General features: G+C 39.9%; 1 protein-coding gene across 7 annotated transcripts in view; it reads right to left on the bottom strand.

Annotated features, from left to right (window-relative positions):
* The window catches only part of shank1 (SH3 and multiple ankyrin repeat domains 1), an 80958-nt gene that overhangs the window by 31261 nt on the left and 22710 nt on the right, over window positions 1-26987 (bottom strand). For 6 of the 7 annotated variants that reach the window (XM_075453317.1, XM_075453319.1, XM_075453320.1 and 3 more), the window contains exons 2-13: window positions 24474-25022; window positions 12030-12233; window positions 11103-11174; window positions 10682-10790; window positions 7502-7656; window positions 6694-6861; window positions 5418-5534; window positions 4398-4475; window positions 3027-3093; window positions 2719-2888; window positions 1424-1545; window positions 774-922 (exon numbers count right to left, since the gene is read on the bottom strand). In XM_075453317.1, coding sequence (XP_075309432.1) covers window positions 774-922; window positions 1424-1545; window positions 2719-2888; window positions 3027-3093; window positions 4398-4475; window positions 5418-5534; window positions 6694-6861; window positions 7502-7656; window positions 10682-10790; window positions 11103-11174; window positions 12030-12233; window positions 24474-24971 — 1909 coding nt within the window. In that variant the 5' untranslated portion in view covers window positions 24972-25022. Of the gene's footprint in view, window positions 1-773; window positions 923-1423; window positions 1546-2718; window positions 2889-3026; window positions 3094-4397; window positions 4476-5417; window positions 5535-6693; window positions 6862-7501; window positions 7657-10681; window positions 10791-11102; window positions 11175-12029; window positions 12234-13876; window positions 13932-24473; window positions 25023-26987 lie in introns of those variants that run through there. The other variant, XM_075453323.1, reaches the window with a different exon arrangement.

Below are 26987 nucleotides of genomic sequence, written 5' to 3'. Positions count from 1 at the left end.
CACTCTGTTGGGTTGGCTTGCACAAAGCACACTGGCTGATTTTCACCACTGTCATCCCTCCAAGTAAGTTAGAGGCACAAAACAAACAAAGGAAAGCTGTCCAGAGATAAAATTAGCGTGAATATCGTTCTGAAAATAGCTTTTTGGGGAGGAATAAAATTTCAGTTGTATGCTGTGTACTTACTCAATTAGCCGCCATATGTTTAGTAAAGAAAACCTTGGTTAGTAAATGCAGATGTATGGTCACTGGATATTTGCCAGGGTATTAGCTGATGCTAGGCATATAACTAAATGTTATTAAAATGCAGCATCGGGCTTTCTGTCCATAATACTTTATCAGTTAGCTAAATGGTGTTACCTTGAAAGCTGTTAATTGAATCTCACCTCTGAAATCTTTAAATCTCTGCAGTCAGCAGCTGATACAAGGAACTGTTTGGGGCTATGCCAAACGCACAAACAGACACAGGTTGCAGCACGTGTAACCTAATCTCATATCAAATGTTGTATTGAATCTTATTTCACATTCAGGTCATTTCTACTTGTCAGATCTACCTGCTTGTATCATGTGGAACTCATTTCATTGTCACAAACACCTCTGGCTGTGGCCTGAGAGAGCAGCGCCTGACTATGTTGGTACAAGGTGAGGAAACAAAGTCACCAGCTCCTAACTAAACAGAGAGCCTGAATTCACATACAGACAAAATGCAGTTTATGATGCAGCGAACACACACATACACATGCGGTACTGTGGCATAAAATGCGTAGATACTCACCTTTGACCCTGTCTCCCTTATTAAAGCTTATTTCTCGCTCTCCCTGTGCCGAGTGTGCCCGAGTTGCTACAAAGACTCGTCCTGGGACGGCGCTGTATAGGCGTCTGCGCTGGCCTGCAGTTTGTATCGTGGTGCTGGCAGCGGCAGGCCTGGGAGAGGGCGGGGGGCACGGAAAAATCAAGTAGTTTGCTTCAGTATCAGTTTAATTAGTTATTCTCCCTCTTCCTGCCACTTCTCCTTCCCCACAGCTCGTCTTTCTTAAACCTTGTGGTTATTGTCTGATATATATGGTGAACCAGACGGAATCTGTCTTTAACAACATGTTTGCATAATTCTTTAAATGAAAAACAAACATTTACAGGTGGTAAGATTTGAAGAAGAAAAACGTTTGTGGATTTTGGAAAAAGTGGTAACTGAATGCGCTTTGTATTTGACCTACACAGACTTGAAAATGTGACTTCAGTTTTCAGCAAATAGATATTAGGTTGTGGACTTTGGATCCAGTAATCCATCTTAAAACATTTCAAGGACTGTTTTAGGATTAGCAGACTCAAAGCAGAAAGTCTCATTAGAACCTTGACTTGCTGAAATAAAGCCACTGTGCTCTTCAGAAGGGAAGAGTTTTTATGCTGTCAGCTTTCTCCATTTACCCCTGTCTCCGACTCTGCCTGCTCCGGTCCTCCTTGTCTCCAATCCTTCCTCGCGAAGGGGAGCGTGTCCTCGCTCCTCTGGGACTGCTGGAGCTCCGCAGGGTTCCTGTATGCTTGTAGCCCTGAAAGGAGGGAAAATAAACCGAATTTATCCACACCTACATCCACACATAATAATGTCTAATACTATTGTTGCAACATTCAATAGACTGCTCATGATATTGTACTGTATTGTAGTATTTTGAATACATTCATACTGATAAATAGTTGCACTAATTTCTGTGCTATTTAATTTTTCATCATCATAGCAATCATTTTTACAAGGTCTCTAACAGCAAAACAACAAATAGATGATTAATTATTACAAAAAAGAAAAGAATATTATACAGATTCCTTTTCATATGATAATTAGCTTCTAAAATCACACAAGTACATTTTGTAGGTGTAATATTTTTGTTTTATGGGCTATCAGCCTAAAGAAGATGACATAGAGATCTGATGACTTCTGTGAAGTTACTTTCCGTTATTGTACAAGTAATAACTAGAATGTCCAAGATTAGATGGGGATAAGAGGCTGCATTTAGAGAATGAAGCATACCTGCTCATTTATCCATCTATTCTCTATACCCGCTTTATCTTGTTTAAGGTAATGGGAGCTTTGAGTCCATTCCAGGTGACATTAGGTGAAAGGCACTAAAACACCCTGAGCAGGTCTCCAGTCCATCACAGGGATTACACAGAGAGAGGTGGGCAGTCATGCACACTCGCTCATACCTGTGTCCAATTCAGAATTGCCAATTAATCTAAAGTGCAAAGTCTTTGGACTGTGGGATAAAATCAAGAGCACTCTCAGCAAACCCTGCGGGTTAAAGGTAATCCATTACATTACACTATGTTTTTTCAATATTTGTGGGTTAGGGTGTTTTAAACAAAGCTGGTTTTCAACTTCTACTTCTTGTTAGAATTATCCCTTTATTGACTAGGCTACCCTTAAATCTTCTTTTTGTTCGATTATTGAAATCAAATATGAGGTTACACTGGCTAAACGTGGTGTTTTAAATGACATATCAGGTGGTGATGCCCTTTGACACTTAGTTTTGCAGCATATTTACTTAAAACCCTTTTAGTCCATCCCTGAGGCGAGGCCTTGTTTTACATCAGCTGTTGTCTCCAGTGTCAGTCATAAACTTTGATTGCCTGATCACAGGTATGTTGGACTGCAGTGAAAACATCCAGAATGGCTTTGAAGTTGACCTCTCTGACTGGTTTGATTCCAGTGTCAAAAACACAGATACCTGCACAGAGACGATGTTGGTGCTTGGGGCGTTGGGCACTGCCATCCAGTCTGGCAGATTCATGCTGCTGTCGCTATTGGCTCGAAGGAAAGGGTGAGGGTGGGGTATGGTCAGCGTCCGGGAGCTCTCCCGCCTCTGGGGGGCGTACTTTGGAGACTCCACAAAAGGAACTGGAAAGCAAGGGAGACAGGAGAAAAAAAAAACATTTTTATCTCATGGTGTGAATTTCTTTTTTTTTTTAACTCTTTGTTTTTGTCACATACAATGTGATCCGTGTTTACACTCAATACATGAGGTACAGCCCTTACCCACATCTGTATCCCGGTGGTTTTTTATAATTTCTCCCAGCTCAAAATGCCCAGACATCACAGCCACCTGATAAACAAACAAACAAAGAGACACACAGATGCGAAAAGTTGAGTCTGATGTTGAAATTAAGAATTTTAGGAGTTGAAACTGTTTTTTCTAATAATTCCATACTTTGCACGTCCTCAAATTGGCAATTTTACTCTTGATGAAAACAAGATTGTGTACTCAACCTAGAACTTAATTTAAATAAACCAATAGACCATTGCCTTGATGCAAAAAACAGCTATACCTGCTCAGAAAAGCTCAACAAAACAAAAATAAACATCCCTAAATTAATGAAGTAATGAACTTGTCTCATTTAAGATATTCATATTTCAGGAGAAAAATGTTGGGGACAGAGTAGCACAATGAGAATAAGAGGGATGTCATCGTCGCTCTGGCAACACAGCGTTCACAATTAGAGCATTAAACGTTTGATAGAAAAACTCTCACCAGTGGTTGGTAAAACATCAAACCCAGTTCCTGCACTCTTACCTCGTGTGCTCTCATTTTCTTTTGTCTTTACTTTATCAGATTATGTCACATCTGGTGTTGCCTCCTGGTCACAATGTTTTAATGTTAGACTATGACTGTCTGTGCTGTCAATTCAGCTTCTGTCGTGTGTTTTCTGTTTTATTTGTACTATATTGTTCCATATTTAATGACTTTTTTATTGATTGATTTTAATGGCTATTGGATTGTGGGCGTCTGGTCAAGAGAAAGAACATGAACCACTTGGCTAAAACTGATATGTTTACAGGGAAGTTGATTGATGTGGACTGTCGCTGTAAAAAAAAGAGATTAGATGAACATATCTAACGCTTTTTTGTTTAAATTTAGAATAATTCTAATTCAAAGTCAATACTTAACTACTACTCTGGGATGGCTCCAAGTTTTACAACTTAGATCCAATTAATTTGCTGTGTTCTCACAGGGAATGATACAGAAAAAAATTGTCAAAGTGCTCTCCTGTTTTCTACCATCTTTCCATTATTGCACAAATGCTTGTTTCTTCTTTTTTAATAAGCTACACAGGTCAATACACAATCCAGCCAACCTGATGCTGTGTCCATGTTGTTTCTTCTGTTGTTTGTGTGTATGTGAAAGAGAAAACAACAGATTATCTCAGCTGGCTTTTCCTGAATTGACAGGCTTAATGCATCCAGATTTAGGGGTCACATGCTACCTGGGACCTCTGTGTGCGTCGCAGCACAATCATGTTTTAAAGTGAAATTAGACCATGGAACTTTCTGCTACATTAACTTAATATAACACCAAACCATACAGCTTCCCGACATGCATGATTACCCAGCCAGGCCCTCAAGCCTTACCTGAAAAGGAGTCTGACCACTGTTATTCTTTGTGCCTTTATTTGCTCCACGGTAGAGCAGAATCCGTGAACAGCTTTCCTGCAGCAAACAGGATTGATTAATGTAAACCAGTATGTATTTAATCACATAATGCAAATTTGAGTAATTTGTTTATGTATTCCCGGTTTAAACTTTCCCCTGTACTTTTTATGTTATCATTACACAGAAAAAGTTTTAGGTTGTGAACAAATACAATATATATGTGGAGGAAACTTCTCATTTGATAAAATAGCTCATTGGTATTTTTCATATAGTAGTTGACAAAAAAGTGTGTTGGGACATTAATTATATAGAGGCTTAAACGAGCATCTTTAGGATCTTTAGCATCAAATCTTACACTGATAAAAGTGACTTTTTGGTGAAGTAAACTCTATTAGAGTTACTGTCATAATTTCTACCTTGTATTTTTAAGATTCAGTAAGAACAAGAGCTTCTTAAATAAAATTAAACATTTTATTAACGTAATACATGAATTATGGGGGAAGAGTAAGTTTTACTTAGGTTTCCTTATACAATTTAAATGTTTAATAGTTGTATGTACATAAACCTAGAAATACTACATGAACTTTACTCTGAAAGTGTATCGTTAAAAAAGTTACTTCATAACAGCAAATACTACAGATATATAAAATGTACTTAAAATTTTGAGTAAAATGATGTTCCTGCCTATGAAAAACAAGTAGAGTTTACTTAATTTGTTTAAATAAATATAACTTAAAATTAGATGTAATTAGGTAAATGTTACTTAATATCTTCAAAACTGTTATGTTTTATGGTAAGTAAAATTTACTTGATACTGGCAAGTGAGTGTTACTTGATATTGCAGCATTATTTATTACTTAAATCATTTGAGTGCAAATACTTACAAAGGTTTTTTTTAAGTAAATCTTATGAGTTGTTTTTTCAGTGTATGACACTACATGTGTTATACTGGAAATAGACTTTTTAAGACTGTGACTTGGTGTTTACACCATGAAATACCTTGTTGTATAAAGCACAGATGTGCAAGGCAGTGTTTCCAGAGGCATTCTGGGAGGAAGAATCTGCCCCGTAGAAGAGGAGGTGCTCCAGATGCTGCGAGTTACCATTCTGACAGGCCTGTGCATCAACATGGAGGAGGAGAGCAGAGGGATGCACCAAAAAAATGTGAGAGAGAAAATAAGATGTACCAAAAGCTCAAAAGAGGAAAGTTTCATGTGGCTGTTTCATAAAGAGAAGAAATAAACAAACAAAACAAAAGATAAAGAACAGACAGTGACACCGAGAGGCAAAAGGTGAGAGTTATAAAGGGACACCAGATTTAATTAACACCAACTCCAAACTCAAAGGGTGGGAAAAAAAGCGAGAAAACACAAGTGAGATCCAATAGTAATGAGAGCTAGAACAATACGAACCTTTGGTATATGGCCACACGTATCCAGCCGCATTATGATTTAATATCAAAACTGAACACAGTAGAACAGATTCTTTCTTTAAGTTTTCAGTTCAAGACATCCACAGCAAAAAGCTGTCTGAATGCATTGACACCTGCACAAAATAATTAAATGTCTGTGCAATCAAAACTGGTCCCACCCTAACAAAAAATAGATCACTTTAATAAAAAAAAAGGCACAACTTAAAAACAGGACAAGAAAATACACTATTTGCTGTTGTTGAGTCAAATCTGAAAATCTCTGTTTCATGACTAAACTTATAAGTCAGTTTATTCAACACACACGCACACAGATTATGCGATGGACCGTGACTGACAAATAAATCTGCAGAGACAGATGGTGATGAAGTGTGCGTGAACACACTTTTGGCTGGCTGATACCTTTATTTTTCCTCTTGGCCTTGCCTGTCCACCTCACAGCTGTGATATAAGGCCACAGAAGTGGGATGGGCGAGATGAAGGGTGACAGGTGGAGTGTTTCATGGCATGAATGGGTTTTTTGACGTAGACACACACTGGAACACAGAGTACGCTTAGAAGAAGTCATTCATCCACACTTGTCTAAGACAAAAGAAAAAGACATTTTTTGTCTGTTGTTTTCATATCACAAAGCCAAAATAGACTAACTAGACTAACACTAAACCCATTAGACTAAAACATTTTGCTTCAAAAATTAGAGCACAAGAAGATTGTGTGCATTGATATGTAAGTGATGAAATATGAAATATTGTCTTAGATTGTGTGAAAAATCCCTGAAAACCCCCTAAAAGACCCACTCAAGATTTCTTTGGAGTCGTAAACACGTGCTCACAAGCCCAGTCTTACGTGATGTGTTTCGTCCCAGCCGTTCTCATCCCTGATGCCCAGCTTAGCGCGGTGGTAAAGCAGTGTTTCACAGCAGGAGGTGTCGCCCCCTGTCAGCACAGTGTGGTAGAGTGGCGTCAGCCCTCGCCGGTCCCTGTAGTCTGGAGACGCACCCATAGACAGGAGGGCCTGCAGGATGAGGCGAGATTTCACCCAAAAAGAGATAATTAGGGAAACTGCATTGAAATGATGATTATTCAAATTTTTTACGAGCTGCTGGATACGAATAAGAAAATATCTTAAAGTAGTTTCCAGTTTCCACTCAAAGAATCAAATCAAGAGGGGAACATGTAGTCTTGTGTGTAGGGATGTATGTATTCATCTAGAGTCTGATCTAAACTCTGTGTTTCTTTCCTCTGTGGAATACCTGTGCGCTCCCTATGTTGCACACACAATTATCTCCTGCTGAATTAGCCTCTCCTCCACAGGTACTTGTGTTCTCTGCAATGTGGGAGCTGAAAATCTGGACAAACGTCTACAATGCAAATGTGCCACAGGCCTTTAAAACCAGGCAATTTGTTCTTTGTTCGTGTGCATTTTCTGTGTGGGTGGGTGTGGACTGCTGAGTGGGAAGGTCTATTTGTTCAGTCTTATGCTTGTTTACTTATGTGGTAACACAAAAAAAATGATAATACTGTATCAGTCTCGGGGCACATAGCCATATGCACAATGGTGTAGGTAGAATTTTCTACTTTTATAGTATGAGAAATGAAGAACAGTTGGATCACAGCATTTCTATGACAGGACACAAACGTGTTTGAGTGTTTACCAGCAGGGCTGTATGGTGGTGGCCCCGAACAGCCTTGTGTAGCGGTGTGAGTCCATCTTTGGCACGGAAGTCAATATGGGACCCTCCATCTACCAGGACCCGGATGGCCTCACCTCCACCTGGTTCACACTGCACTGCCAGGGACAGAGGAGTTTCTAAGGACAACACACAGAGACACAAACACAAAGTTTAATTAACAGAGGGGCCATTCAATAGTCTCATTATTTTATTGGCCACTGCTCAGTTTTTTGCTCTACGTGTGGAGTCTTTGAGAATAGCAGCTTTCTTACTGCAGATGAGACAGAAAATCATTTAAAATTAAAAACTGCTCATCTACTTTACGTTTTTTCTTTTTTGGTCAATTTATCAGGCATAAAAGTCACATTTTTCTTTTCAAATACAATAGAAATCTTTTCAAATTCATTTTATTTTGTACTGTTTTCTTCTAACTGTAAAAGCAGAGATCTGGATTTGACCCAGCAGGTAATTTGAGATAAAGAGCAGGAACAGGCAGTTAAAAAAAGTAAAAAGTTAGGAACTTTTATTTGATTGAGGTTTGTGGAAGTTAGGATCAACGGGCCTGATTGTGTCTCAGAAGAATCTGTAACCAAACTGAGAAGTTTAGCAATATAACCATGGTGCTGAAGCAGTAAATGGGCTTCTGATTGTGCTTTTTTTACTCAAATTTTAACCCCTCTGTTCATTTAGTTTTGGAAATATTAAATGATCTATTGTAGATAACATCAACTCTGAATCGTGCACTATATTGGGCCAAAATGCTCTCTCGCGTTACCATCATGAGCAAAGTGGCAAAAAGTAACATGTTGTGTTACTCTACAATATTCCTTACATGTGCTGTGATCATTTAGTTGCTGTTGAAAATACACCTCAGACCAACCCAGCTGCATACTAAAACACATAAGGGAACAGATAAAGAAAGATATACTGCTTTGAATTTGTGGTATATTCTGAGAGTGGAGCAGGTGGTGTCGTTTCTTTTTCATTTCTTCCAGAATGTTTCGGGGGGGGGGTTTCCCTGGAGACTAACTTTTGTATATTACTTCCATACTACAGTTAGCAATGTTTGTTTCCTGCCAGCGTTCTGGTACTTTACCATTTCACTGACGTTAAATGAAGCAACAAAATAAATTTGCAGCGCCACAACAGTCTTAACACAAATATAGCACATTTCTGCAAGAATGAACTTGCTCCATATATAAAAGATTTCCCAGCAAAAACACTGTGATGAGTGCTGGCTGCTATGGCAACAAGAGTTATTTTGTTTGTTTTTGGCAAAGAAGAAAACAACTGTGGGCTATTATCTTTGATAAGCTTCTGTAAATCTTAGGTTGAAATAATTTGCAAGGATGCTTTGACTGCACTTCTTTTGAAGTTACCATGACAGGATGCTCTCATGGGACAGTTAGAAAAAATATCCCCTCCTAGCAGGAACCTGGCAGAATTATTTAATGTGGTATAAAAGGCACTCACTGTGAGGCATCTGGAAAGCGTGGATAGAAGGTTTCAGGGGGACAGACAGATCAAATATAAAAAGTGTTACGAATGGTAACTCTGCAGAACGTACTTTTCTAAAGGTCTTTGATCACATCTTTTCCCTGCCGGCACGTTCTCATGCTACTTTAATTGTTCATGAACACCATTTTCTATACCCGCTTAATCCAAATCATGTTTCTGGGGGGGCCGGAGCCTATCCCAGCTGACATTGGGTAAAAGGGCCACACATAGACAAATGAGACAAACAACCATGCACACTCGCACTCACTCATTGGGTCAGTTTAAATCATGCCATAATGATGATTTATGAATGTATGTATTTTGTTTATTTAAAAACATATTGAGGAAGTTTGACAGCAGAGCTACAGCAGGTTCTGTTAATAAGATACCAAAACATTATAAATAAAGAAAATAAGTTTTTATATGGTGTGGTGGTATGGGGCCTTTCTGTGTGGGGTTCGCATGTTCTCCACGTGTATGTGTGGGTCTCTGCGGGTCCTCAGGCTTCCTCCCACTGTCCAAAAACATCCATATTAGGTTAAATGGTGTCTCTAAAAATTGTCCCTGGGAGTGTCCGGTTTGTCTCTGTGTGGCCCTGTGAAGGACTGGCGACCTGTCCAGGGTGTACCCCGCCTCTCGCCCAATAACAGCTGGGATAGGCTCCAGCTCCCCCGCGACCTGACTGACAGATAAAGTGGGTATAGAAAATGGATGGTTGGATGTTTTCATTTGGAAGGACAGACCCGAGGGTCTACTACCGAATCAACATTGTACAAAGCAGCTTGAGGACGAAAGTTTTGCATGCTCCAGCTCAGTATGCGTTTCTTTTCTATCTCTTTCAATCCTCTGAATAACAGAGAAATGCATGTGGAGCCGTGCAACACAGAGGTGCAACTCCAATTCTGTGAACATTTCATTCTCTATCCAGTGAAAAACACCTCACCACAATCCTTAGAGTGCAAGCACTGCATATCATAGAAACGCAAAGCACCCCAAGAGTAATTTCAGGGGGACACTCATTTCATCCTTTTTGACCACAGCGTGTTATTGAGGTGGGTTCGCCGGGGCTCTCTGTTGCCACCCAGTGTTTAGTAGTGGGAGTGTGTTTCACACCCCTGATTACAGGCTGTGTTCTGTGTTTTGACACTTGCTCCAAGAACAGCTGGAGTGACACAGAGCAACACCCCAAACTGTAAATGAGCCGTCTGCTGCACCCACTAATCATGAACAGAATCTGAGAAAAGCCACCAAATTGTGAACAGCACTGGCTCAGATCCTCCACAAAGTGTTAAGCCAACATACTGCAGAGCCGAGGAGAGAAAACAGAGGGGGAGGTTTTTGCTTTCACATAGTTTAGATATTAAGTTTAAACCACAGAGCCTCAGGTCACCTAACTGCTGTGACTCAGTGCTAATTTAGATGCATGGAGGCAGAAATGGAAACACACATTTGTTTGTATGTTTTGTGTCCTACAGTGACCTTCTGTATGACATCATATCACCGACCGTTTTCCCTTCATCTTATGGTTTGGTCTTGTGAAGCACATTGCGAATTGTGTTTTCGAAAAGCTGCTCATGTATAGGCAGTGATCACAGTGTCAAGTAGATAAATAAACCTTTGGAGAAAATAAGCGGTGATGATGTAAATGTCTGCAGCTTTTCTTACCACCGGTGTCAGCATCCTGATAGTTAGGATCAAGGCCCTTGTCTAAGAACTTGACCATCTTGTCCACCGTGCTGGTTTGAATGTAATCCATGAATTTCTTTAGACTGGCCTGCATGTGGAGAGAGAGTACAAGAACAGAGAGTGAGGCAGAACTTAAGAGTCAAGGAAAAGAAGAATAAATGTTCTTCAATTGTTAAGTAAACGAAAAGTCTAAATGTTTGAAGCACATAATTATTCAAAATGAATGGTTGGCTGGGTTCAAACTTGTGACGTAAGTGGTGTATACTACACATACATATATGACAAATCAGAGACATGCACAGTGTACAGTAGTGTTTCTCCTTCCCTCGGGCTGTGCCAGCACATTGGCATGAATGCAACACACATTTCATGTTAAAGGCTGTGAACATGGCTTGCATACCTTTGTGTGCAACTTGGCCAGTTGCTTCTCATCCAGATTGGTCTGTTTGTAAACCCTGGTTTTATACCGGAACTAAAACCGGAGACAGAAAAAAGAGAAGGGAAACAAGGAGTTAATCTCAGCACAGAGGGCCTTTGTCCTCAATTCTCTCAGCTTTTGGCCTAGATCCACAAAATGGGGCCTGCAGATTGTAGAGACAAGCTTTATCTGGCTTGCGACACAAGTTTTCTACTCTGCTCCACAAAAGGCAAGACATGTGAAAGAAGTTTAAAAATGGTTCAGAGCCTCCACTGAGTATGATGTAGCATGAAAAGAAAGTGACTGTACAGGCCGATAAGAGATTAACTGGTGTGGAATTTAAGAGATCAGGAAAACAACATAGTTCAGTGCTACTCCTCTAAGAAGTGTGTTTGAAATTCCATTGATAAAATGTGGATTTATATATCCTTATTTAAACAGCTCAATGGACAGTTGCAGTGGTTATATTCCAATATGTGATAATGAAATATTTCTGGATCTGAGCAGGAAATCCTGGACGCACAATGTGAGGCTACTAGCTTAGAACGCTCCTCTGTCAAAGAGAATCTTGTGCTAAAAGTAGACTGTCGCTCCTATTCTGGAAATCAGCAGCTGGTTGCAGACATCATTGAGGCTTATACATCAGTTAGTTATAAATAGTAAAACATTTGTTCAACATCCTCACAGATTGGTAAGTAGATATAAGGGCAAATGTTTTTCCTGACAGCTTCTCGACATACCGTGGATTTATTTCATGCTTCTTTCTGAGACACATCAGAGTCTGTCTTTGCTGTACAAAAAAATAACAGTGACATCTTGAGGACACACTGGCACACAGGCTACCTCACATTGTGCATAGTATTTCAAAAGTATTTTGTTGCTTGTGTCAATAGAAGACTGGAGCAGTACCTCTAAATATGGTACTCCTTTTTCAAAGGACTGTGGGTATTCTCTGAGCAGCCTCTCCTCCTCCAAGAACTTGGCATCATGGCCGTCTGTGGCAGGTTGGAACAGACCATAGTTCAGGACATCACGCAGAGATTCGGTCAGGGAGCACAGCACCTGTTGTTTGGCCTTCCACACTGTGGCATCTGGGTTAAAGCGCAAGCATTTCTGCAGGATACACAAAGGTAAATGAGGCTTTCTGCTTAACTGGGAAGTTTCAAATGTGAAGGAAGAAAAAAAAAAACATGAATTAATAAATATCTTAACATGTGGCGTCCTTTAAAAACTGTTGTGGTTTCCAGAAGATTAAAAAACAAACCGACTACATACAGTAAGCGATGGTTACGAAGTATGAAATACAAAAGGCAACAAATGTGGTGTCATAGATTATCATGTCATAAATTTTTAGTTATTCTACACAAAGAAGCAACACAAAGAAGTATGATCGGTAATATTCTGTGGGACCATCAGTGCTTTGAAATGAACTAATGCAAAGATGACAGAATTTTGGGTGTTATGAGCTTGTGCAGAAGATGGAAACAAGAGAAGGTAACAAACCAGTGAGCAGTAGATCAGTGGATTCCAACCGTTTTGTTTCGGTATCCCAAATGAAACGGGGAGTTACAGAGTGATTTATTTTCCTTCTGAACTTAATCATCTTAACCTATAACTTATCTAAATGTCACTGAGTCCTTCAGTTTTCAAAAGTAGATAATTTACCCAAGCTCTTCATTTTCTTCACCACAGATAATCATTTTCACATCCGGTTTCATTGATTTTTGCTATCAGTTGTTTGAAATCAAACGTACATGTTTGGCTTATGAATACAAGTTATCCCCACATGTTTCAGATATGTGAAACGTGGTAGCAAATGGGATTTTCTTTATGGTTTCAATAAAAATAACAGGGTCCAAATAAGCTTGAAGTCCAATAAACTCTGTAGACCTCTGCTATAAAATTGTGGTGCTGCACTGATCAAGTAAACGGTAAATGGACTGTACTTATATAGTGCTTTAGTAATCCAGTTGTCCACTCAAAGCGCTTACTCATACAGAACGTCTACAGAGTGCTTTTTTCCTCCATCAAACACTTTGACAGGCTAATGGACGCATCGGTAGGCAACGTGGGGTTCAGTGTCTTCTCTGACGACACTTCAACATGTCGTCCTTGGAAGTCAAACCACCGACCTTCTGATTAGCAGACGGCTGTTTCCCCTGAGCTACAGCCACTCAAACAAGGGGAGAGGTCGTGAAACAAGTGGCCTCAATAGTAGGATAATGGAAGAAGTCTGGAACCACCAGTGGTCTCTCAAAGAGGAGCAGATGGTTACTGCATGCACTGCATGTTATTTGCATTGCTCCACCGGGTACCTCTGTATCTGGGTCCCTCTATTCCAAACAGACAAAAAGTCAAAGTTTGTAACTGCATGAACTGAGTGAGTCAAATATATAGTACATGTGTCAGGATCAACCTTTGAAAAAGGTCAGATCAGACTTATTAGACAAAGAAGGGGGAAAAGAATGTTGTTTTGAGGTGTGCTATCCACAAAGTAAACACAGATGCATGGACAGCTTCTGACCCAAACAGTAGTATGTATCAAAGGAATATGATCAGTTTCCGTATGTGGACGCAGCTACCTTGGATTTGTCTTAAACGGTTGCCTGTCCAGCCTAAGTCAATAACTGTGCAAGCAGATCCCTGATCTCAACAGTGCGATGTTAGCAGGCCGTTATGGTAACAAAAACTGGACTGAAGTCACGCTTCACTCTTCGGCAGACTTTATTTAGACTCAATTATCTGTTGACACTTACCATCAGTACAGTGAAACCTGATGTTGGCCATGAGCTGAATCTCAGCAGCATGGACAGGAAGTCTGGTCAAAGTGGAGGGAAAAATCGGTACAGATAAATCCTGCTGCAGCAGAGACCTGAGACCAGGGTGACGGCTCATCTTTTAGCCCAAAATGACAAAGCAAAGAGTTAAGAACACACAGTCGTGTTCAGGTCATGTGTCAGACTGAGCTCGAGCACTTAAATCCTGCAGGACATTTGTAGAGAGGCCAGAAGATGGCAGTACATGCTGCATTCTTTCCATCAAACTTGATTAAGATTAGCATGGAATTGAACTTTTAAAGAAAATGTTGCATTTTTAAAGATGCTTCTGAAAGTATTGAGTCAAGATTTCGGTTTTGGCATAGGAACAAATGGAATTGTCTTTTAAAATTTATATTTTCACTTTATAATTGTTATAATTATAATTCTTATAATTGATGGAAAAGTTTTATTGTACTAGATAACGGTTCAGAATTACACAACTGTAACAAGTTCAAAAAATGTATATATATGAAAATGTGTCTTAGGATGACATTGGGAAAGTCCTGACCTCAAGCTTGGATTCACTCTGCTAAAGGCTGTTGCTCCCTTGAACCGGAGGGGGGAGACAACACCAGAGTAAAGTGGATGATTCCTGGGGGCCTTGGTCAGCAGAAAGGATGTGGACGTCAGTTTTGTGCAGCTTTCAGAGTTTCCAGTCGGGTCGGTCATGAATGGCCAAAATGTATAACGGCTTAGAGGCTCAGTCAGCAAAGTGGAGCATAACTCAGTACACAGATGGCTGACAGACGTTTTTTGGCAGTGCTCAACTCCAATCCATCTCTTCCTCTCTTTCCCTATTTCACTCTACTTGCCCAGAGTGTATTTGGGATGCTTTCTGACCTTGAGGCAGCAGCAGGATGACTGGCCCATGCAGAGTACAGCCAGCTGCAGGGATCACTGCCTCCGACTGCATTACTGCATGGGCTCTCATCTCTTGCCAACAGTCCTTTCTCACACATCATTCATTCTTTGTCCCTCATCTTAATCTCTTTACACACACACATGCACGCTCACTGACACACATTTACGTGTGTGCTGCATAGAAAGACATCTGCACAGAGGTTCTGTGCAGGGGAGTCACATTACATTTTCTCCATCTATTTTATTCAGAGACTCCGTCTGCGCACAGCCAACACGGTCACCATGGCAACCGGTTCATTAGTGGTGCAAGCTGCTTGTTGCCATAGAGACATCCCTGTGTTCCCTTGGAGATGGGGTATTGGGAGGGTGTGCATCTGTGTTCCACCGCGCGTTTATGTGTGTGTGCGTTACAGTAGCGTGTCGAAATAGAGCTGAGTAAATGGGAGGGCAATCTTTGAGATTTTGAGCACTGGAGAGCACAAGAGGATAAAGAGGTGGGCCTGTTTGTATTAGATTAGGATTCCCACAAACATATACACAAACACAGAGGCACACACAAGCTACATACTGCACTTACTGTACCATCAAAGGAATCAAGCAAACTCTCTGAAAATGAATCAGTGCCTCAGTGTCGTGCAGATAAATATTCCCACACTCAACCATTACAATATTGTATCAGAGTGTGGGAAAAAAAGTATTGATTCTGCCTTTGGTGTTAAATGTTTTGGAGTCTTGGGGATTTTACTGAGGTAGCAGTTATCTATCTGTTTAAGTCCAGGAAAATCACTGTTCTGCCAGCCTCTAACTTGCCAGACAGTTAGGACTCATCCCACTTTCAACATCGACATTCATCATCAAGCCTTCGAAATGAAGCTTGATTCTGTGAATGGAACATTTCTGATTTTGCTTCTCCTCACACAGACACTTTTGGAGTGTTAGTGAGAACATAGACAGCCTTGCAGCATCGTCCCTTGATCAGATCGTAGCAGTTGAGCGTTTGGAGCACCCTCTAGTGGGTATAGATTTGTGTGTGCACATTATTTATGTACAAGTACAATACTGTCCCTCCACTCATGTGAGAGCCAAAGCAGAGTTATGTCATGACTGTCATTTGTCGTTCTGGGTGCGCGCCACATGTATTACAGCTTTAAGTGCCAGCAGCTTTGAAGAGAGCATCACTGTCAGTGTACTCCATAGGTACATAAATATTAGCTAAAGCTTTTCAGAAGCAGAATGGTGCAGTAAAGCACCCTTTGGGTGTATTACAAACTACCTTATCATACTGTTAATGTTAAAGCATTGATGCACATCCAACACATTTAAACTGGACACTAAGTTTTGGCAAAATCAAACATTTCAAAAGGAAATGGTTTATTCTTTAGCAGAAAGTCCAATACTATCCTCGTAAATATGTAAGTGGAAAGCTTAGGTAAACAAATGCACGTCTTGATTCAGGCTGAGGTAAATCAGAGCTTCTTACTGAGAATGAACAGTTTGGTTTCTGACTGTTGGAACTTCTTTTTACTTCATATCTCTGTTGGATGTGGCTTCTCCATCTGACCATCAGTAATAGAAAATGAGATCAAACTGCAATCTGCGCTCTTCATTTCATCTTTGTCCCGATGAGATGTTTGCTGTGACTTTTATGTAATTCTGTTTGTTCCAGCTGGCCTGTTTAACGTTCTCAAGGGTTTATTCAGATGACAGAAATAGAAAGTAAAGCAAAACATAACTGAAATATCTCAAAACCTGATCATAACAGATTGTATTAGAGCATATAAATGCACTCAAGATCACATATTTTACATACCGTCACTTTCATATGACTTTCATTTTGACATCAAAATGTTAATACAACATCAAGCCCTTCTTTTTCCCTTTTGGTTTTATCATTTCTCAGAGGAAAATTTCTGTCTTGCCTCCTAAAGCTGTGATCACACTTTCCCACTCACATACACCCACTCATTCTGTCCATGCTGCTCTTTATCTTCCCATGCCTATCTCTGTCTTATTCTCCATCCTTCTTCCCTCTCCCTCCATCTTTCTGGAACAGCTCTGTCACTTATCTATGCAGAAATAAGAGTCTTTCCTCTCTCTGTCTCTAGCTCTCGCTATCTCAGCCCCTCTGGCCTTTTTCTGCAGGCCAAGTGCAGGGGGACTAGAAGCCTTTAATGAGATCTATGGGGAAATGAACTCCCACCAAACACACACACTCACACACATATTGCCATTTAACTTCATTCTTCTCCCTGGATCTCTTTCGATCTTATACTCATTTAAGCACTCACGCCAGCCCCTTTTCTCTCTAGTTCAGATGAAAAGTGAACACATTTCTTTCAAGCATTCCTGTCATCTCCTCTCTGTCCTGTCCTCTCCCTCCAATGTCTCCATTAGCTTACCCTCATTCTCACATGCTGTGCTCCTTCCTGCCCTCCTCCATACTCTCTTCTTTATTATCTCAGTCCCACTGCTGACCTATGGGACTCTTTCTTTTGTTAATTTACTACCTCTGCATTGCTTTAGCAAGGCCTGGTAAACTCTGTGTGTGTCCGGCAGTTCAAGTTGTTGGCAAATCTTACTGAGTAGCATTTCAAGTGAGTTTTTCTTTGTGTATATTTCACTTTTGAAATGTTTGTGAGGCTAAATCCTGCCTGAGGGTTACTGTTTGCAAGAATTCAGCTCAAGTCAAACAACAGAGAAAAACCCATTTTGTTTCATGCTGTTTAAAGCACTCGGCAGACATGTGCCAATTTCGCAACATGTGTATGAGTTTTACAAGTTAATAAACCTGCAACGAATATTGCCTTGACCTCCAGCTGTGAGGGAATCATATCAACAACTTGTGACACAGAGATAGGACTGTCGCTGTGCACAGAAGTGAGTTAATGGATCATTACTTTTTACATCTACAGACAGTTGCAGAGGAGGGATTACTGCTCGTATCAAGATCCACAAACTCAGCTAAGAGGGCTTGCACTTGTTATTGTTATCTGCCATAGATTCATTTCAAGAGAGGTGGTCTGCCTCTCTGCATCTGGTTTTGTAGTGGCAGTAAATGAGTCTTTGGGTGGTGCACAGACTTCAGATCTTATTTGGCTGGTCCAGTTAAGGTGTGGATTTAAGGTATGCCCGGTGAGGCCTGCATGAGGGTTTACCATTTCTCTCACTATGATATAAACTATGCTTTGGCAACCTCAATGAAAACAATATCATATCTGCAAGTTTTTGTCTGCAGGTCAAATATTTGCATTTAAAGATCCCATGAAATCAGCCTTCATTTTCAGTTGTTTTTATATTATATGACTTATAATATGTTCCATTTTGCCCAGCAATGGGCATAAAAAGTCTTTGTGTAGGTACACGTAGCAGTATGTTAGAGCTTATGATATTCTGGGAAATTTTAGAATATTGATGATTCGTCCTCCACTTGCAGGCATAAAAATGAATAAAGAATCTATTGAATTTTACATTTCTGCAGGGCTAATGGGAAATGGTGGCCAGTGCCTGTTGGCAAAAAGAGGATGTTTCATGATAGGCAGCTATATAAGATACTCCCCAAAAATTAAATAATAATAACCCGATCTTACTTGGCACTCTGAGGGTTGGATGGTTAGATATATATTTTTGATATGCCAGAGGGTCCTTGACCCTTATATACAGTATAAAATGACTGTCACAGTGCAAAATAATGTCTTTCATAACAATCACACCTGCCTGTCTTTTTCCAAAATGAGATGTCAGATAGATGATCCAGCTGGATCCCTCCTTCACCCACAGCAGCTAGGGTTTCATCTACATGTAGCAATGCATCAAATTCCCTCTTGACAAATACAGTAGACTAATAGATCTTCCACTCTCTCTGTCAGCACGAATGCACCAGCAATGCAATCTTTATTGGCAGTGAGCTTAGAGAGGTCTCCCCAGGTGGTTTGAGCAGTTTTATTTGCCAAGTTTTAAAGCAGTAAAGGTAAAGTGGTGGAGCTGGTCATATTCAAACATTTTTTTATCTGAGCACATTGTGGAAGTACTGGGAGTACAGATTATTTTAATGTGTCATACAGTACCCTGCTATCTATTCAAAACTGTTGGTAAAAACAGAAATGCATGCTCACTTTGATGCTGAGGCTAAAAGAGAAAACCAAGCTTGGAATCTTTGAAACATCAGCTGCCAGCATCTGTGTTTGCTATTAGTGCTCTGTAGATGCATGACACTGAAGCTTCCTGGAGATCATCTCGGTCACAGTTTCAGGAATTCTATCCCCCAAATTCAGGGTCGAAATGATATTTCTTCTGTCTGAAGCTTAAATGCAGGTTGACGTGCGCTAACCACACTGGGATGTTCACATAAATTGCCGTATCAGAGTCAATTTGCATAGATCCATCAGTAATCAAAATGCATGAAATGCATCATTTCTGAAATTATGTTGGTAAATTTCTGACATGTAGGTATATTTAAGACAAAATTAATAGAATAGTTGCTAGTTTGTTTATTTATGAACAGACAGCCTCTGAATTTCTGCATTTTCATGCGCTGTGTCATTCCACATTCTCTTCCCCCAATTCATAACATCTGCATTTGTGCACAACAGTCAATCCCTTATCTCATTACAACACAATTAAACAGCAATTAGAATTTATTGAGGGTGAATTAGCTGACATGTAGAACAGACCGAACACACTGGGAGTATGAAGGCATATCATCAAACCCTACAGAGAGAAACAGGGAAAGGAGGAAAATAACAGAAAGTAAGGGCTGAACCAGGGCTTCATACTGATATTACAGACTGAAGGCAAAATGAGAAAAATGGCATGAAAAGGTTGAGCCAAGTCAGGATGAGAGCAAAAGCCAGATAAAGAGTAAATGGCTGGGTTATAACTGCCATGATCTTAGGGAGTAAGAGGGTATGCAGAGTCAGTACAGCTTGACAGAAAGTCTATAAAGCCACAGTTTAGCTTGTTCATTTGTTTATGTCAGTCTGAGTGCATCAGTTCATCGGCAAAAATGTAAATTTAAGAAACTAGACCATCAAAACCGTGGACAGTTAGATGAAAACAGTATTTAATGTCATTATCACTGAAGACTTGCGTTTGAAGACACCATTGGGTTTTTTATGCCTGGTTATATCTTAAAATGAGTGGGGCAAGCTTGAAAAACTATGTATATAACTGGCAGACGTCCCGGGCCTCAAACAGAAATCATAACTTAAAACAAAACTCTAGCATTGTTACACCACCAGACCTTTTCAATTGTGTGAGATACAACCACCTGCACTAGTGTAGATTATTAAGACTGAGAATACCAGGAAAGAGTAAGACACGAAAGAAAAGTGATAAATCAGCACAAGAAATCCTAATGAGCAAAATATTACAAATCTATAAAATGAAGTCCCAAAACTGCTCAACTCGTGTTGTTATTTTGAATCTGAATACATTTCTTCAGATAGAGAAACATTGGGAATCCCTCTCCTCAAGTGTAAACTCATCCCTGCTTAACCATGCATTATTTTGCGTGGACAGACTTTGAAGGTTTTCGGTTAGCTTCAGCATCTGCTGCCTGTGCTTTAGTCCAGAAGTCTGTACTTATTCAGCAGATGTGCATTATTCTTGTGTACTTTTTGCAGAAATGTGTGTGTGCCAAAAACATTTTATAACCGAGGTGGTTGGGCTTTTCAGTCTGCTGCTCCTTCAACATTTGCTGATTGAATGTTGATAACTAAATCAATCTGGAAACAATGGTACGAATATTAGATGTAGTTACTTTATAGGGTGATAAATAATCATAAATTGACAATAAAGTTTCACAGCGATAAAGATAGAGCTTGATTCTGCACATGATCCATCAAATATTATCACTATTTTAGAGACCATCTTCACAAAGCATGTTTTAACTTTACAGACAAACAAACGAATAAACAAAAAAAACTAAAACGTGCCAAATAAATCAATTACTGTGGGAACAAATCGTATCATGGACATTCAGTGAAGCACATGGGCTTGAAATGATATTTGTTTCAGTCAAACACAGTCCCAGAAATGAATGAATAAATAAACAAAATACCCTGAATTAAACGATTTCTACACCTTCTGGGGTCCAAAACTGTTGCATGCCAATGCCTGGCTTTACTAACTGTAACATGCCTCTGTTTGCATTGCCCAAAACCTTCACAAAAGGATTATATGACAACTACAACATGCTCAAAATAGCTTATAGGGAGGTGGGAGAGGGGAGTAGGGTAGCGTTACATTATGGGCTGTTGCACCGCTGAACAAATCGCAGCCCCATCTGACTCAGAAATGTCCCTTTCAACAGTCAGCTGCGGTTGGTTGGGCTCTGGCAGATAAACTCCATGTGTGGGGTTTTTCATTAATAAATAAATAAACAGTGTAAGACATGAAACACATGGAATGGCTTAAATATCCGCAAACATGCAATTATGGGTTGGCATTACATCATGTGAATACTGGCATATACAAAACAACAGACAATGTGAAACATTTTCATTTCAATATTTCTGCGCCTTTACTGGAAGACAACGTGGACAAATGTGCCCATCGCGTATTTTCTCCTGACATTGGCCTGTTCTGTCTGTGCCCCCTCCTTGGCTAAAAGCATCCCTAAGTGTGTTTGACAGACTAATGCTGCACCGAATGTCTAAGAAGTCACACAATGACTTTCTTGACAGATCTTGAGAACAGCATTTTTGAGTGGACACAAATTGCTGATTTGAAATATACATAAAATACCACAACAAAATCCTTTTGAAGTGTCAAATTTCTTTCTCTGCTTCACTTTGTCAATTTGAACAACTCATAGTTCTACCTGCCTCTAAACTGTACCTTCCATCTTCTTTAATCTTCTTCTGTCTTTGTCTGCTTCCATCTAGGCAAGGCCATTTTATTTGTAGAGCACAATTCGTACACAAGGCAATTCAAAGTGCTTTTGATCTAACTTTATCTCCCTCTTCTTTATACTTTCATTTACTTTTTCTCCACCCTTTTTCAGTCTTTTTCACCTCTAATCTACCTCTATCTAACTCTGCGTCTGTTTGTATGAGACGGTTAAGCTCATTCCTGACCTCAGGCATGCGTGAGCGTTCTCCTCCTAAGCACTCCCATCGTTTTATGATTAAACTTTGATGCCGAATTGTTAGAATAGAGATTGGTAAATTATTCATGGTTGTATTTAAAAACACTGAATCAAGCACACTCACACACTGCTTGAAAAACACCCATGCACGGATCAATAATAAATCATACAGCAGCAAGAGGGAGGAAGAAGTGTTGAGTGAGGCATTTATAGTGCGCTCAGGTGGTAAATATGAAATAAATACATTTACACAGGCAGTCACAAATATGTTCGTTCTCATCACAGACACATAAAACACTTAGGTGTGTAAAAAGAAAAAGGACAGACCACTAATGTGTGGGGAACATGGCCTTCTGCTTGTCAAACACAAATATGGTCTGTCTCAACTTTTATCTAGTGATGAGCACGACTCTCTTCTCTTTCTCCACTTTTTTGCGAGCTTTTCTTTGTACCGGCAGCACATCATAACATTCTTAAATGCATCCTCCATCCCTTGCATTATTCTCTGCTCTTCATAACCTAATTATTAGTACAATAATGTTTATGACCAAGATTGATGGTAAAATATAACTTCTCAGAGAGACACGAGAGGTAAAAAAAAGAAGTAAAACGCCCGGGTGTCTGGCTGTGATGATTGCCTAATCTTTGCATGTTATTAAAGTGTAGGAGATGGATGTGTTTTACATGCAGGCAGCTGCATCTCTGACTCACGAAGCCCATTTAGACCCACTTTTGATGGAGGCTTTGTGCTGCCATGATGTGAGACCACATCTGGGAAAGTGAGTGATTGCAGATAGGTCAATCATGATTCTGGACGACCCTCTAAAACCCAGTCTCACAGAAAAGGACTTTTCACTACTTGCTTTATTGCACCATATAAAAGCTCTTTGGAAACATCATCCAAGTGGCTGTGCTTCTCTTTCCATCACCCTCCTCTCCTCGCTTCATCTTCCCTCTCTCTGACTCTCTCTGAGCCCTTTACCGCTCAGAGTGTCTTTAGAATCTAATTCTTCTCATCTGGATGGCTCTTGTATGCATTTTTGTTCTGCCTCTCACACTTCATCCCTCTTCCGCTTTGAAGTTAGGTCACCTTGAAAGTCTTTCTCTCAGACATGGAACTTTGCTGACAAGTATATGTGCTTTCCTTTGTTTTCTACTGCTGATGCAGTGAGAGAATGATACAATCAATCCTCTGAAACGTGTAGTGTTTCTACTGCACTGCACTGCACTTTACAATCTTAACTGGCCACATTTATGGTCATACACATAGGGATGATGACGAGAAGAATTAGTCTCATGACAAAGGCAGCATGGCTCACCACTAATCTTACACCACTTAGTAAAGTCTCAGGAACCATCCCATATAGAGTCAGTTCGGAGGCATAAATGTTGGACAGAAAACCAGAGGAAATCCTCTTTTCTTTTGAAGGTGGGTTGATGGCCACATATAAACCTTTCCTAAACTTCTTCTGGGACTTTCAGTTGCAAAACAGAAAGTTCATCCACCCACTTTATCTATTTTCTGTCTCCATTATTCGGGGGGCCCTGAGCTCTAAACGTGGAGAGTATTAGCTCTTTGATCAAGCAAGTGAATTGTGAAAAGGATTGTTTGCAAGTGTTTTCTGAGCTTTAGGGCTGGCATCAAAATGCTTCTTTCTTTCAAATCCCTCACCTTTAGAAACCAAACGATGTCTGTTTGCAGAGCTCACTTTAAGACAATCTTGATAATGTCTGGGTTACTTGGATGTGCTGGTGGTTGTAAAAACAAATGAGAAACAAGTAGGGTGGGATTGAGGCCCATCTTTTCTTAAGTCGAGACACTACAGGTGAATAGGGTAATATTTTAAAACAATAGATATCACCATGAAACGTCCTCAGTTGATTACTTATGCAAGTATGAAAAAAAATGTATTACAAGTTTTAGAAATTTGTATGGTTAATCATGCAAATTAGGCATTATCTCATTAAATATGCGCAAATTTGCATACATTTCCGGAAGATAGATCTGAACATATGACAAAGCCAGGTGCAAAATTCTTTTTTCATTTTGTTTACACACAAAATGAAAAGAAAATTACAGAGGGATTTCAGGATATCTGCTTTCATTTCCTAGGAAATCAAAATATACTGTACATAGCCTAAAAAACATTAATTTTTGCCATGTTTTTTATTATATTGTCACATAAATGAGGCCAGGAATGATTTATCAACAAATCCCTCAGTAAATATCTTCAGAATACTGCTAAGTGTATAACTGGAAAGTTTGGTGCTAGTAGGTGCTCCATAGGCTGAGATATTGATACTGGAAAAATACAAAAAACAGATTTTGAGAAAACGGCATTTAAAGATTTAAAGAGGGGGGGCGAAACGCACTGCCGCGAGTCAATAAAATGTGATGAAATAAACATTTTAATTTATGTTTTCTACGTTTTCTTTATGGCAGGTTGAAAGAACACATATTGAAGGAGTTGATTGGCCCAAAATCTAAAAATTGACCCCTGCATGAAAAATCACTGTTTTTGCCTGCCGTGTCTCGCCTTAACATGTCAGTGACTTTCTGAGGGTGTGAGTGATGACTACACTGACCGTTTGCTTTATGTCTGGGATGCCGATGCGGAACACCATCATGGCGATGTGGGTGTCTTCAGATGAGTTAGCACTGCGCTCCTTCAGCCTCCTCTGCTGCTGTTGCTGTATCTGATTGGCCGGTTGTTGGTGAGTCGGTCCAGGGTTGGACGAATAGGGATTTGAGGCATGACCAGGGTTCCCATGCCGAATATTTCGGTCCCCAGTGGGTCGTCCAGCCATTCTACCAGACTGCCTGTGTCCTTCACCCCTACCCATCCGAGATAAGCCTCCTCGCCTGACATCTTCTACCATCTCCTCTTCATCTTCCTCCTCCCCCTCCAGCTCACCGTTCTCCTCCTCCTCCCTGCCTTCATCGCGTTCATCATCTTCCATTTCTTCTTCCTCTTCTTCTTCTTCCTCTTCCTCGTCTTCTGCCCCAGGATAGAGATGTCTATTATTTCCCAGCATCCTTTGTTGCTCCTCGTCGCTGGACAGGGGGCTAAATGGCATCGTCATTGCGACAGAGAAGACGGTACCACTGGCAATGCCATCATTCCCAGAGAGACACTGCATGTGAAAAGAAGGAGACATAATTTAAAGATAAGAAAAAAATCTTTTAAGTTTAATTTCTTTAGCCGTTTCCAGGTGCCTGTACAAAACAGTTCTTATAAACTCTGGTCTCTGTGGGAACAGACTTTCACACTTTTAGATATGCAGTACTTATGACATGTAATTCACAATTCATGTGTACGTGAACCCACTTGTGCTGCTCATTTTTACCTTCCAGACTCTTACCAGATATGCAGAAGTATTTCCTGTGCTGGAGATCTGAACCTGAGACTGGCTTTTCATACATCTAAACCTAAAAGAATCTGCCTGTCTGTGTGACATCCGAGTAGGAATCAGAGAAGTGGTACTTAACAGACGACACTGACAATATCACTTTAGATACTGCTCTACTGCTCAGAGTGATAAGATAAGATAATCCTTTATGATAGATGACAGCATAATTTAGGTTGTACTTACACGATAACACAGAAAATAAAACCCTGAGAGAGAACATATTTCTCAGTTGTTGCAAAATGAACCAGACAGTTGATACTGATCGGCTTGTGACTATAGAAGGAAGATCTAAGATACCGAAACATAATGAAGACAACTGTTATCTCCGATTTGTGCAACCATCATGACAAAGAAACATCAAAACACGTTTGACATGGATTTGATTTAGAAAATACTTTTTTTCTATTTTTGGCATATTTTAAGTTCTTCTTGTTGTATCTCCTTCTAAAGAAAGCTCTTAAAACCTGAAATTCAGCTTGTATCTTTGAATAATTTAAATACAACAGACATTTATATGTATTGAATGCTTCATTTAGAATTAAATTAATTAAGATGAATGTTGTGAAAATATATTTACACTTCCATACAAATGTAATAATTCATTGAGTTGAGATGAGATACAAGTCTAACATCATACAAAGTAAATTTTAAGTTAATCTTACTCCACAAAGCAGACAATTTTCCTATGCATGTGTGCGGTACAGATACTAACAGCACTTCATTTAAAAACTGTACACTCTTGCTCTTGCTATCATCACTAATGGAGCCAAGAAGCCACTTCAGAACACCACTGACTAAGATTGCAGATCTGTCCCTGAGGGCCTTTGCTTGGCTCTGTGTGCTGTTTCGGGATTTTCTGCGCCACTACTTTCTGGACAGCTTTGCACAGAACCAAACAGCTGAATAACAGCAAGAGGGAGGACACCCCAATGGACCAAGGAGGACTGATCAATCGGCAGTAAGGGATGGCAAAATGATCAGCAGAACAACCAAGAAACACTCATTTAATCAAATTACACACATTTATTCAAGTAGCTGCACTTACAAATTCAGATTTTGCAGGCAGATGTGAGAATGTCTCTCACCATTGATCTGGAAACTAAGCAAGTACAAAACTGGTATTGTAAATTATGGTTTCTCATCTGAAATGAATTCATCTGGAGAAAAATCAAGTGCGGAGTAATGAGGAGGCTTTAAATTATAAATGGACTTCTGTTGTGTATGTGTGAGTCATGAGGCAACTGAGAGACACGAGGGGAAACACAGCCATGCTGTGATGAAAAAACGTGTTAGACATGTAATGTCAAGGCGTTCCTCATGGGAGTCCGAGTTCAAAACAGCAGCTGTCCAGCTTAACAAGAAACCGAGTGGAAGCATCAAATATGGGGTGGCACAAAGAAAATGAGAAGGAAGAAAGAATGACATTGCCATGCATATCAAAAGATACTCATATTAAGATGTTTACACTGGTATCAAGTCTCGCAATTTCATCCTTGGTGAAAGAAAAGCATGACTGTAATGTAAGCTGCTCCAAGAATTTTCTGAAGTCAGGTATCATTTATTTGATGCCAGTGGATAAATATCTACCTTGATCTGTGCTATTTGGAGGCAACACTTGGAATGACTGAAACTGCTTTGACGAAAGCTGCTGCAGTATTTCAGCTGATTTGATCAACAAAAAAAAAGATA

The sequence above is a fragment of the Odontesthes bonariensis genome, chromosome 21 (assembly GCF_027942865.1).
Source record: "Odontesthes bonariensis isolate fOdoBon6 chromosome 21, fOdoBon6.hap1, whole genome shotgun sequence".
In the NCBI taxonomy this organism is placed as follows: domain Eukaryota; kingdom Metazoa; phylum Chordata; class Actinopteri; order Atheriniformes; family Atherinopsidae; genus Odontesthes; species Odontesthes bonariensis.
The sequence above is the reverse complement of the archived record's forward strand: the minus strand, read 5'-3'. Positions and strand labels throughout refer to the sequence as shown.